This window comes from Pseudorca crassidens, chromosome 13 (genome assembly GCF_039906515.1).
Source record: "Pseudorca crassidens isolate mPseCra1 chromosome 13, mPseCra1.hap1, whole genome shotgun sequence".
NCBI classification, from domain to species: Eukaryota; Metazoa; Chordata; class Mammalia; order Artiodactyla; family Delphinidae; genus Pseudorca; species Pseudorca crassidens.
This window is the reverse complement of record NC_090308.1, coordinates 71543427-71555454: the sequence shown is the minus strand read 5'-3', so window position 1 is coordinate 71555454 and position 12028 is coordinate 71543427. Positions and strand designations below refer to the sequence as shown.

At 41.2% G+C, this 12028-nt stretch overlaps 1 protein-coding gene across 4 annotated transcripts in view; it reads right to left on the bottom strand.

The window, feature by feature from the left end:
• Nucleotides 1–6320: 6320 nt before the first annotated feature.
• UBE3D (ubiquitin protein ligase E3D) overlaps nucleotides 6321–12028 on the bottom strand; it is a 155892-nt gene continuing 150184 nt past the window's right edge. For 2 of the 4 annotated variants that reach the window (XR_010933833.1, XM_067702689.1), the window contains one exon: nucleotides 6321–6890. Coding sequence is in view for 1 of the 4 variants with exons in the window: in XM_067702689.1 (XP_067558790.1) it covers nucleotides 6870–6890 (21 nt within the window). In the remaining 3 variants the exon portion in view is untranslated. Of the gene's footprint in view, nucleotides 6891–11321; nucleotides 11557–12028 lie in introns of those variants that run through there. The other 2 variants (XR_010933832.1, XR_010933834.1) reach the window with 2 other exon arrangements.

Genomic DNA, 12028 nt, shown 5'->3' with positions numbered 1-12028 from the left:
ACACATACATTTCCAATTTGCTCATGATTTCTTTAAAAAAATTTACAAATATATTTCAACTTATTTTTCTCTTAATTTCAACCATAAAACAGCATCTTCTGCTTGCTAGATGAGAAAGAACCTTGGCCACTTTTTCTTTTCTTCTTGACATTCCTTCTCAGGTTTAACTGAATTAAAATGCAGAATTTTAGTTCAATTCCTTTATTACTTTATGTACCTTATTTCAAGAATTCTTTCTTAACATTTGCACTAAACTTCGTAATCATATGAACAACTGAGAGAATTTACAGTGCCCTTTGTCGTTTATTATTCGGAATATTTGTGGGGATGGTATACTCTCTGAGTCCAATATGTACTATTATGGAATGATGACTAATTTTGATACTGTCACCATTCTATGAAATCAAAGTTTCAAGGGAAGAGGCCACACCAGTTTCCAATCCTTAAGCCTTTTTTAAAAAATTGGAGTATCATTGCTTTACAATGTGATGTTAGCTTCTGCTGTACAACGAAGTGAAGCAGCCATATGTACACATATATCCCCTCCCTCATGGACCTCCCTCCCTCACATCCCCCCCATCCCGCCCATCTAGGTCATCACAGAGCACCGAGCAGACCCTTAAGTCTCGATTCTGGAAGGGAGTATAGGAGTAACCAAGGCAGGCACTTCTGGTTCATTTTCCTAGTAATGGTGTTGCTTAAGGACGGATGGGGAAGGGGGTGGGAAATATAAAGGGAGATACAGGTCAGAGATCTGTTTCCTGTTTCCAAGCACTGGTTTCCTAAGACTCAATGAAGAAACAGAGATTCCATTATTGTATGGGAACTTACAAAATGCTTTGCTTCTATAATTCCTTTCCCAGCTTAAGTCTGCAGAGAGCCTGCCAATGGCCTCCTCAAGCCTGGAACGGTTCTGGGCAAAGGGTAAAAAGTCCCATTTTTCTTGAGTTTAGAAAAGGTTCAGCCAGACATTCCAAACAGGCAATTTACTGCTGCAATCGTTTTGAATTAGGTTACCTACTTGTTCCCGATTTAGGTCTTTTGGTAGTTGTACTGAAATTTGCAACCAACATACTGATGGAGTGTGTATAAACAAATTTTGTCCATAAAGATTCTTCTCATTTTTTTGCCTCCAAAACAAATAATAAAATAGGAGGAAAAAGTTTTAATCCACGAAATGTTAAGAGATCAAATAAAAATATTAAAGAAAGGCTGTGGAAGGTCACAGATAGGTCTACTGCAAGGCAGAAAGGGGACACAAATCCTGCACCCTGCCAATTGTACCTTGTAGACCAAGGACCCTAGAATAATTGTGGGCCCCTGAAAATGGGTTTCTTAATTTATCTATAACAGGATTGAGAATGAATTAGTTTTGTCTATTCCTCAATGAAAATGGACTCATGTATTTAAAAGAATATTAGGATAGGTTGGATGCTTTTTAAAATGTTTTGACCAAATGTTTCTCTTGTCATTTTCTTAAAACTAGAGAATTTACCTCTTAAAAGAATTTATTTCCATGTAAGTCCCCCCAACTTTTTCTCCCAGATTAAGGAATGATGAGCTCGATTCAACAGATAAAAGCTGGAGGCATCTCAAGAGGCAAAGGAAGAGAAATCATTATATTAAGTCACACTGAATGCCGCTGAGTATAAAGATTATTTAAGAATGTGTAGAACGCTCAGATAAGCAGTTAGTGGGAACCACCCCTCTGACGTGTAAGATAAACGTTAATGCTTTTCTAACTACAGGATAAGATGTACCAGTCAGCCCCACATCCTGAATTACAATGAAACATGAGTCCCAATTAATCTTTGTTATATGCTAAGAACAAAAACAAATGTTACAGGGTCAACAACTAGGCTGGCTTTTTCTATGCAAAACCATTTAACCTTGTCAGCACTTTTTACTGCACGGGCTACTGATGGGTTTAATTACCAAAGTGGTTACGACAAAGCCAATTACATCTGAGATCTAGTCAGCTTTTCTGTAATCAATGAAATCAAACAACCTTTGCTAACACTGGTGTATCTTGTTTAGTCAAGGTACTTTCGGCAAAATGATGTAAGTTTGTGGTTTCTACTCAAACTGTTGGCATTTAATAATGTGTCTCCACAGTCACTTTTCATGGAGTTGAAATATTTCGTACACTTTAGGCTCAAGTTGGACTTCCCTTCTCTCTCCCTTTACCCAGTTTTTTCTTATTGTATTTATTATTTTTAGAAATTATACTATTGTATAACATAGCATTTTACAATAACATATAGTACTTTTTTGGTCAGCTCCCCCATGAAAATGTAAGCTCTGTGAGGGTAGGGACTTTGTTTTATTGATTCTATCTGTTGTACCCATAACTGTGTCTGGCACGTAGAAGGCATTCGATAAATACATGTTAAATGAACAAACCTCAGAGATTGGTTTGCCGGAATGGGTGGCCAGTAGAAATGTTCGACAGGATCTATGTACCGTAATTACACTAGGTGATAATAGGTTCACAAAACCACTTATTTAAGCGATATGTGATTTAACAGATAATCACTTTGTCAACTTAAAGAAAAAGCACACAACATAAGGGTTGTGAGTTTAAGTTTTACTCAGGGTCTTATTGAGGACTATAGCCCAGGAGACAGCCAATCAATTAGCTCTGAGAAAACTGCTCCAAGGAAGTAGGGGAGTGGCCCATTTATATGACTTTTGGTGAGGTCATACATGCAGTCTAGCACACACCTTGGTAAAAGATTACTGCTAATCGCAAAGAATAGATATCTCAAGTTCATGATTTCAGTGCCTTCCTATGTATGGAAAGATGCAATACTCTGGGTTCATAACATTCTTCCTGAGATATGCATCTAACTATCTAAGGAGGCTGCTTGTTTAAGCAGAGTGCCTCCTCTGGTTTTCCATCCCGAATTCCTCTCAGGGTGCACTGCTGGTCGGTCACTGCAGTGTGTTACCACGTAACCCTAGTAGGATGAGGGGTGAGCAATGCTCGTTGATCTTATTTGTTCACAACTTACTTAAGTGATTTAAGTTTTTAGATATAAAAAAATGGACTGGAAATTGATATTTTACTATGCTTCTGGCCCTTGGTAACCTCTTACTGTTCAAAATTCTCAGTACCATTATCTAGGAATGCTATGGAATAGATTCTGGAATTGTATTCACAAGACACAGGAGGCTAGCGTGGAACGATTTTCAAGGGACAACATTAAGGTTGTACAGCCTGTTTCAATTCTCTCTAGCCCTCCTAACGTGGTTTACTAAATTCACACACACACACACACACACACACACACAGAAGCAATTTTCTCTGTACAAAGAGGAAGTCAGATAGAAAGCCTCCCATTTCCCTTCTTTTCCCACCCGCTGTGGTCCCAAAGAAATAAACTCTCCCAGGTTTAGACATGTTATTCTCAGACCTACCCAGTGACTTGATGTTTACATTCAGCTCCCTCCGGGCACTAGCTGACCTGTGCTGGCCTTCCCCTCCTAGCCCTGGGAGAACCAGTGGAGACCAACTGAGCCTGAGAACTTCACCATGACAAGATTTCAGGTGGCATGACAGATGCAGCTTCACCCATGGTAACTAAAGTGTGTGGACAGAAATCTGCCGTGCGTGCGTGTGTGTGTGTGTGTGTGTGTGTGTCCCCTCCTTTGGTTCCCACCCCTCCTTCAGAGTCCCTCACAGCCACTCCACCTTGCGCTGCCCGCCTCTGCCAACAGAAAGGAGGGGGGTGGGCTTAGCTCTCATTGGCTTGGTTCCCATTCAGACCCCAGACAGAGGTGAAGGGGTGTCACTATATTTGACTTAACCTGATTTTACTCAGACAAGATTAGTAAATCAGAATACCTTTCTAGTTGGGTTTTGTTGAGTGGTAGAGTTATCTTTTGAATCACGAGCACCTTTACCATCTAAACTAAACAAACATTAGTATGGTATGGGTTTCTTTTCCAGAGGGAGAAAAACTATCTCAGAAGGAAATTCTATTTTAGGCACAGGTTGAACTCTGCTTCATCTAATTTATTCCAATCTCCAACAATTGGATCAAAACAAACTGACCTCTTGAGAAATAGTCACACAATGGTATTCATCAGCAGTGTCCATTTGCGAAAACAAGATTCTACTAAAGCCAGGCCACGTGCCAGAAAAAGACTCAGATTTTGTGAATGACTGTGTCGTTGGCGATACCCCACTACAGGCAACCACCACATGTTGTTCTCGGGACACGTCCTCAATAGCAGTGCTTCTCAACTGGGGTCCGTTTCAGCCACCGGGGCAATGTCTGCAGACATTTTTGGCGGTCACAACTGGAGAAGGGAGCAACTGGCATCTGGTGGATAGAGACCAGGGATGCTGCTAAACATTGTCCAACGTACTGATGGGTACCAGAATATGTCACCCCAAAATACGCCACTCTGGCATAAGGATTATTTTGAGCTAAAGACAACTGAGAACGAGCAGAGGCAAGAAAAGCTTTTTAACCTCCCCTTAACTGCCTAAACATGAAGTCTAGATTTCTCCATTTGTAAAGGAAATTTACATGTATAAAGGAAATTCCCATTTATAAAGATGTCTCTGTATCAGGAAAACATCTACACCTGGAGACAACTCTTATAATTGGAGAAACTATTACCAACAAAACAAGACAACCCTTATTTACCATGTATTTCCTCCCCTCACCTTCCTAGCACTTGCCTCCCCCTGCCCAGAAGCCGCAAACTCCCTTTTCTTTGTTTATTCTAAGATGGTATATAAATTTCCATCATCTGGCCACTTCCTAAAGTCTCAGGTCTTTGTGAAACTTCTGTGCAGATGTATGTAATGAAGCTGGTTTTATTTTTCTGTCGTTAATCTGTCTTTTGTCAGCTTGATTTGCAAGCCCCAGCCACTGAACCTAGGAGGGTTTAGGAAGAAAGGTTTTTCCTCCCCACAGCACAGGACAGTCTCCAAAACAAAGCCTTCTGGGGCCCCAAATGTAAATAGTGCCGAGGTTGAAAACCCTGCTCTGTACTGACAGACAGAAATCAAAAGCACCAAAAGTCAGCAAGGTGTTTGGGAGTTTAGTAGCTTCAGTGATGTCAAACCAACTCTCCCTTATGGCTGTGAGTCTTGGACATAATACTCAGAACTTTAACGTTTCAAACTGTGCTTAATAAAATGACCCTGCAGGATCAGCTGGAGGGGTTTTCTTCCTATGTCCGTTCACCAGCCACAGAATTAGGAGCATTAACCACTGCTCTGCTGGTAGGACCTGTGTTTTGGTTAAAACTACACGGAAGAAGAAATCATGAAAGGTTCACTAAATCACAACGCCAGTGACCCCTATGTTAAGGGTGTTAGGAAATCAGGGGACAGATTTACTCTTTATGAGTAAAGAGGCATTAGGTGGTCTGTAGGGTAGGATTAATGCCAATACAAAACAAAGGAGGACCCTCCTGGGTACAACTCCTTTCCATGTCCCCGATTTCTTGTTTGTAGGAAATAGGCTTCATTCAGCCTCCTAGACCTTCCCTGAGTTCCAAAGGGCAGCTTCAAACAGTTGCTAATCCGAGAAGGGAAGGAATGCAGAAACTAAGGATGAGTCAAGAAACAATAGTGCAGTGATTAAATCAGGGTCCTGGTTCCTCCTCAAGGGATACACATAACAATATCTTCTGCAGGAACTAAGACCCCCCCATCCAAGTGGAGGATGGTAACTTCAGATTGAGCGCAAGATTCTTGGAGCACCGCCCTGTTACCTCACCAACAGCCAATCGGAAGAAAGTCTGCACACTCTAGAAGAAAATGAAGACTCAGACCCCCTCCCCAAATGATTCTCCCTTTAAAAACTTCCGTGGTTGAGCAGAATCTTTGGAGTTCGTTTTTGGCCACAAGTCCGCCATCTCCCCAGGTTGCTGGCCTCCTGAATAAAACAGCTTTTCCGTTCCAACCAACACTCGTCTCTGGAGTATTGGCTTTCAAGCGGCGAGCAGCTGAACCTGAGTTTGGTAACAAACAGGCTTGATGAGAAGCAGATATAGCTGCAAATCCAGAGACTGTCCTCCCTTGAGGAGTGGGCAGGGAGGATCTGCTTGGCTCCAGTCCCAGAGTTGCTCCTACTGTATGATTACCAACAAGTCTGAAACCTTCTCTGTAAAATGAGGGGCGAGGCCTATGCCCTGAAGGACCCCCTCCAGCTCTGTCATTCTCATTCAGTGGTTTCCTCACCACCTGCTCTGGCACACAAGGGCTCAGACAACTCTGTAACAGGATGTCAGTGAGGTATATGTATTGTTCTGAAGCAGTATTTGGTAAAGGAAATAAAGAACAAAAGGAACACACACAGGTTTGCATAAACGGGAAACCCTTTAATTTGATAATCATGCATTCAACAAACATTTATTTACTGAGCATCTCCTCTGAATAAGGTATACAAAATTCCATATTTTCTTTTAAAACAATGTTTTTATACGAGCCTGCAAAGTTCTCTGAAAGTGTATGTCCTAAGATTTGCAGCAGCTAGCATTCAATTCCACCAGTGAAGCCCCTTGCCGCATTCCGCACAGGACAGATGGGTCTCCACCAGCTCTCTCTCTCCAGGTGGTGCTGACACAGCACATATTTGAATACTCCTCTCAGTGGGAAATAGAGACGTAAATTCTATACTTATCTCTCAACCTGCTACTATGACTTTCTTCACAGCCTTGGTTTTTCAAAGGTTTCAAGTTAACTCTTCTCTTAGAGAATATATGCAGGCAGGTAAACTCAGAACTGTGATGCCCTGTTCTCATTCTGTAGCTGGGTTCTTGTCTCTGTAATTGTTGCCCACTGGGCCGACGGCTGGCTGCCGGTGCGCCCCGTGCTGTGGAGAGGAATGTGTCAGCTCCCGCAGTTACATCTTCAAAAAGGCCACCTGGAAAAGGAAGAAAAACCCACAGTGCTTTCCTTATAGAATGTGATGAAATGGCTGAGTACACATCAAACCTGAATCAGGTAAGTCTGCTCGGTAAGGATGCTCACAGGTCTACAAAGAAAAACGACTCTTAGTCAGGCCAGACGTTGCCATTTCACGGCAGGAGCAGATTTAGTCCTTTTTTAATGAACCATACAGTAGTTAAAATAATTCACATGCATTTTAAAGGGAAAAAAGGAGTTTAAATTGACACTCAAGTTGTATTGCCGTGAAGTAACCCAGTTCTCTCTCCCATTGGTTCAAACGGCTGCTTTGGGTCTTCCATGAGCATTATTCCAAATCCCGAAGACTCCTGGGCAATTCCAGTTTCTCATTACGATTGGTAATTATACCAGTCTCTCTTCGGGTCATGCCAATGCTTTTAATTGCATCATATTTATTGGGCTTGCCAGCAGCAATTTATCTTAAAACTCGGTTGTTTTAAAACATTTTAATTCATACAGGCTTAGGTACAAAATATTTTCAGACTATATTTAATAAGGTCCAGATCCAATGCATCGAATTTCTCAAGAGTTTTAGCTAAAGGAGAAACAAACATAATAAAGTCAATCATAAACACTTAGAAAATTCTAGCTCAGAGTTCAGGGGTGATAATAAATTGGGAAGTTGCCAGCACCAGGAAGAGAGTGGAATGTAGGTTAGAGATAAAGATGGAGAAACACGGGGCAGTTAGAAAGCTCGTCCCAGGCCTTTTCTGGGGGGAAAGAGTGAGCAGCAGAAGCAAAACATTCTACTCTTGGACATTTGGTACTTAAGTCCCCAAACGCAGTTGAAGGAGGTATGTATTTAATGATCCCTGTTAAGGGGATAGGAAAAGTGAAGAGTCGTGCAGGGCAAAAGCCATCTGCTTTATGTTGAGTAATTCAGAAGGATGTTACTCTTCATACAGTGCTGGTGAGAAAGGCCCCTGCTGAGTTTCCATATCAACTTCCCGCTGAGTTTTTACATCAAGTTCTGCAATGAGAACAAAGTTGAAGGAGCAGGCACAGAAGAGAGGTTAAGATTCCTAAACAAAATATAAACATGGAATGCGGAGGGGACAAGATAGGAGAGTAGAAGGATGTGAGCTCACTCCTTCTTATGGACAACGGATGCAAACCTCAAGGGCTTATTGTGAAGAGTAAATGAGAGAATGCTTATGAAAATACTTGTGTTTCCCTCCCTGGCCTCTCAGATGACAGACATTAGGAGCCCATGAATATTCTGATGAGAAGGGGCTGTTGAAGACAGACCAGCTGGGCCCTTTAGGGAATGATCACAGAATTCCAGGGAAGGGGACTTCGGGGGTCACTGAGTCTGACTTCTCGCTCACGGTGGTTAGCATCCCCGTGGGGACATTCTGCTTCTTCAAGAACAGTTTACAGGGAGATTCCCAAGATGCCAATACCACTGCTGATACTCAGAGACACAAAGACGATGAATAAAACCCAGTTATCTCTTTTTGAATTCTGAAAACTGCTGTGTCATGGAGTATTCCAACCAGGAACTACTTAGAATAACTGATGATGATAAATGTCATCCTAAAAATGGTTAAGAACTTTGGCTCTGGAACCATACAGACCGGTGGTTCTCTCCTTGGGACAATTTCGCCCACCAGGGGTCATTTGGTAGTGTCTGGAGATTTTTTTGTGTGTGTCACAGCATGTGGGATCTTAGTTCCCAGACCAGGGATCAAACCCAAGCCCCCTGAAGTGGAAGCCCGGAGTCCCAACCACTGGACCACCAGGGGAGTCCCTGGAGATATTTTTGGTTGGCACAACTTGGGGGATGCTAATGGCATCTAGTGGGTAGAGAGGTAGGGATGCTGCTAAACGACCAGTTATGTGCAGGACAGCTCCCCATAAGAAAGAACTCTCAGTCTCAAAACATCAACACTGCCAGTGCTTGAAAATGCTGAAATTTAGAATTCGATCTCTCTGTGACCTTCGACAAGCTTGTTAACCTCTCTCAGCCTTTCCTTGTCTGCAAAATGGGAATTATAACAGGACCTACCTGAAACCTGTAAAACACTTTCCTATTTTAACTCTTTTCATCCTCAGCACAGTCTGGTGATTTAGGTAACGCAGGCATTCGAAACTTTGTTTTACAAATGAAGAAACAGAAGCTCAGAAAAACTAAGTGGCTCGCTCAGGATGCAAAGCTAGTAAGTGGCAATGGTGGTTTTAGGAAGAAATTTTGATTTCTAATCCATGCTTTTTCCCCTGGTAAGTTTACAGATAGATGATCAAGATAAAACTGCACAGGTTGGGGGACTTTTAATCCTCATTATTGTCTCAAATATGAAAGATTTATTTTCTTTGGTATGCCTGTGAATATGGACACAGGATGGAGAAAACTACATGAGGCTGAGCTCATTAAAACAAATAACGCAAAATGGAGTCCCCAGCAAAAAAGAAAAGAAATTTAAGTTGACCTAATACGTCTTTTCTTTTTTCCATCGTTCTTTTTTATAGTGCCGCCTGCCAAGGACACTATGTGTTTTGCAGGACTTAATAACAAGAAACTGCAATCATGCTTGGGAACAGGTATTGTACGATGCATTTTAGCTTCTTTTTATTTAAAACACTGTGAGTTAACATATTTCAGATGTTGATTTTGTGTTCCCTAGCTTTTGTCCATGACAGGAAAAATTGCTTTCCCTAACTGCCATTTATTTTAAGACAGGATAATTTTATTTTGTTCTACTACACTGAGAAGAATCTCTGTATTTCATCTTTTTAGTTTTATTCCCCAAAGTAAGAAGTTTTAAAGCTTTGCAGAGTCTATGAGTACAGCTACAGCTTCAGGCTCCGTTGTTACATTCCTGGAATAGATAGTTACAGAAGTATAAATAATTATTAGAAACCAGGGAAGACAGGACTCTGGAGTTGGCTGTAACATTTGACTCTCCCTGTTCTCTCCTCCTGGATTTGGACACTTGGGAAAGGAAAAGGGGAGAGAGAATGAAAATGTCTAAAAATAATGCCTCTGCTTTGAGTCACCATCTAAAAACAATCTTCTTAAACTACCATAAACAGGGCCAGGCTGCTGTAACGGCTGACCAAATGTTCAGTTTATAATGCTTCTGTACAATTGCGCAAATATGTTAAACACTTTTGAATGTTCTCGTTATCTTAGTTAACAAAATTATACTATGAAATTCTATTTCTCAACATAGAGCTGGAATTTCAATCAATAAAAAGACATGCTGTCAAGGCAGACTGCACAAGATAAAATTAACATTAAAAAAAAATCCTACATAAATGCTTTGAGGTACACTAAACAAGACAGATAAAACTGTACAATACTGGAAACTGTGAGTTTCATAATAATTGTGAGCTTTAGAAAAGTCTCTTTAGAATAAGTAGCATAGCCATACACAAATGTTCCTTTTAAAGGGTACTGTAGACTTAAAAAAATAAATATTTAAAACTATTCCTTAAATATATATTTTTGTCTAGATACGGCTCCTGTTCAAAGTTATGTCTGGAATAAATGTTATGGCATGGCAAAAAAGTTTATACTTTATATTACAAAATCCAGTTTCTCGGCTCAAACTTCATTTACAAAATAAAATATACAATGTAAATATAAAAATAATAAAAGAAAATGACCTTTTCAAGCATATTATTTGTTTCGAGTCTTAAATCACAATGGGGTACAAACCATTTACTAACTCACTAATTCAGCATCAATCAGGCCTGTGCTGATGACACCTGGACTCCACTCTTTGTGTTGAATAAATAGTATAAGATTGTCCTCTCTCTGGGCTGGCAGGCTGTCTTCATTCACTCGATTCATTCGATGATTAAGTACCATCTATGTGCCTGTGACTGTCCAGTCACAGACCACAGTGAGAAGGCATTCCCTCGTGGCACTAACATGCGAGTTGGGGAGAGTCAAGTCATGAGATGATTCTAATAGGTTGGAATAAGTCTAAGACGGACGCCTAATGCCTGCTGGCAGAAAAAGGATCATTCTTGGGTTATGAAAGGAAGTGCGATTTCTGAAGCAGTAGCCCGAACAAGGCAGTTATTACTCTAATTATGAATAGTGTGTTGGCAAGGAGAGACAATAAAACCTGGCATGGCACTGAGTGGGATATACTTTGTTCCCACTAAAAGATGCTGGCTTTGCTAAAGGAACTACTAGCAAACAGGAAGGAAGGAACAAAGGACCAAAGATGGGAGAAGCAATACAATGAGGAAGAAGATCTTATCCCACTAAAATGACAACGCCTGTGTGGACACTGTCCACACACTTATATGTGGACAGAAATACTAGACCAAGGAAACACCAGCGCGGCCTTCCAACTCAAATTCTGTAAAAGCCTTTAGAAAGTGGGAAAAAAGCAAATAGGATCAGTGTCTTTAAAGGGATTTAAACCCTTACCTTGTATTTTATTTAGGCCATGGATGCACTAGGATAATTTACAGGTCAATCAAAAGCTTGTGATTTTCATCTAGCGGGAACCAGTGAAGCAAAGCACAGCTATGCTTTCTAGCGGAGGGCAGCGTGTGAAGTACCAGAAGACATAGATGTGAGTGGGGTAAAGACGACCGATGCCTCTTCCTCTCCAGATGGGGCTGGACACATGGACAAAAGCAGCAATTCCTGGGTCCTGAGCCTATTCTTCAACAAAGCAAGAAAGTTCTGGATGTAAGCTTCTCAGCACCCCTTTCAGAGTAATGGGGTTGTGGAAGCATTGCTGGTGTTGGATGGTGCTATTACAACAGCACTGTGGTGAACAAGCCCTTCTGATGCAGTTGCCTGAAGCTCCTGGTTATATAAGGCAAACCCACCAACCTCGCTAATGATAGCAAGCCCATGGGGCAAACATTATATGGCAACAGTCTTTAGGTGTTACATAAAAATATATTTTCTCAAGCACAAAACATATTTGTTAAAGGAAATTCTATGATGCCAATATGGGTGGGTGTTAAAAGGTATAACGTTAAACAGTACCACCACAATAAATACTGTCACTCATAAATCAGAAAGTCCTTTTAGTTTCTCATTCCTATGGGAACGTACACGAGGGAACGTGGCAGAAAGGCAGTGGTACCACTGCAGCTCTGGACAGGAGTGGTGGTATGAAA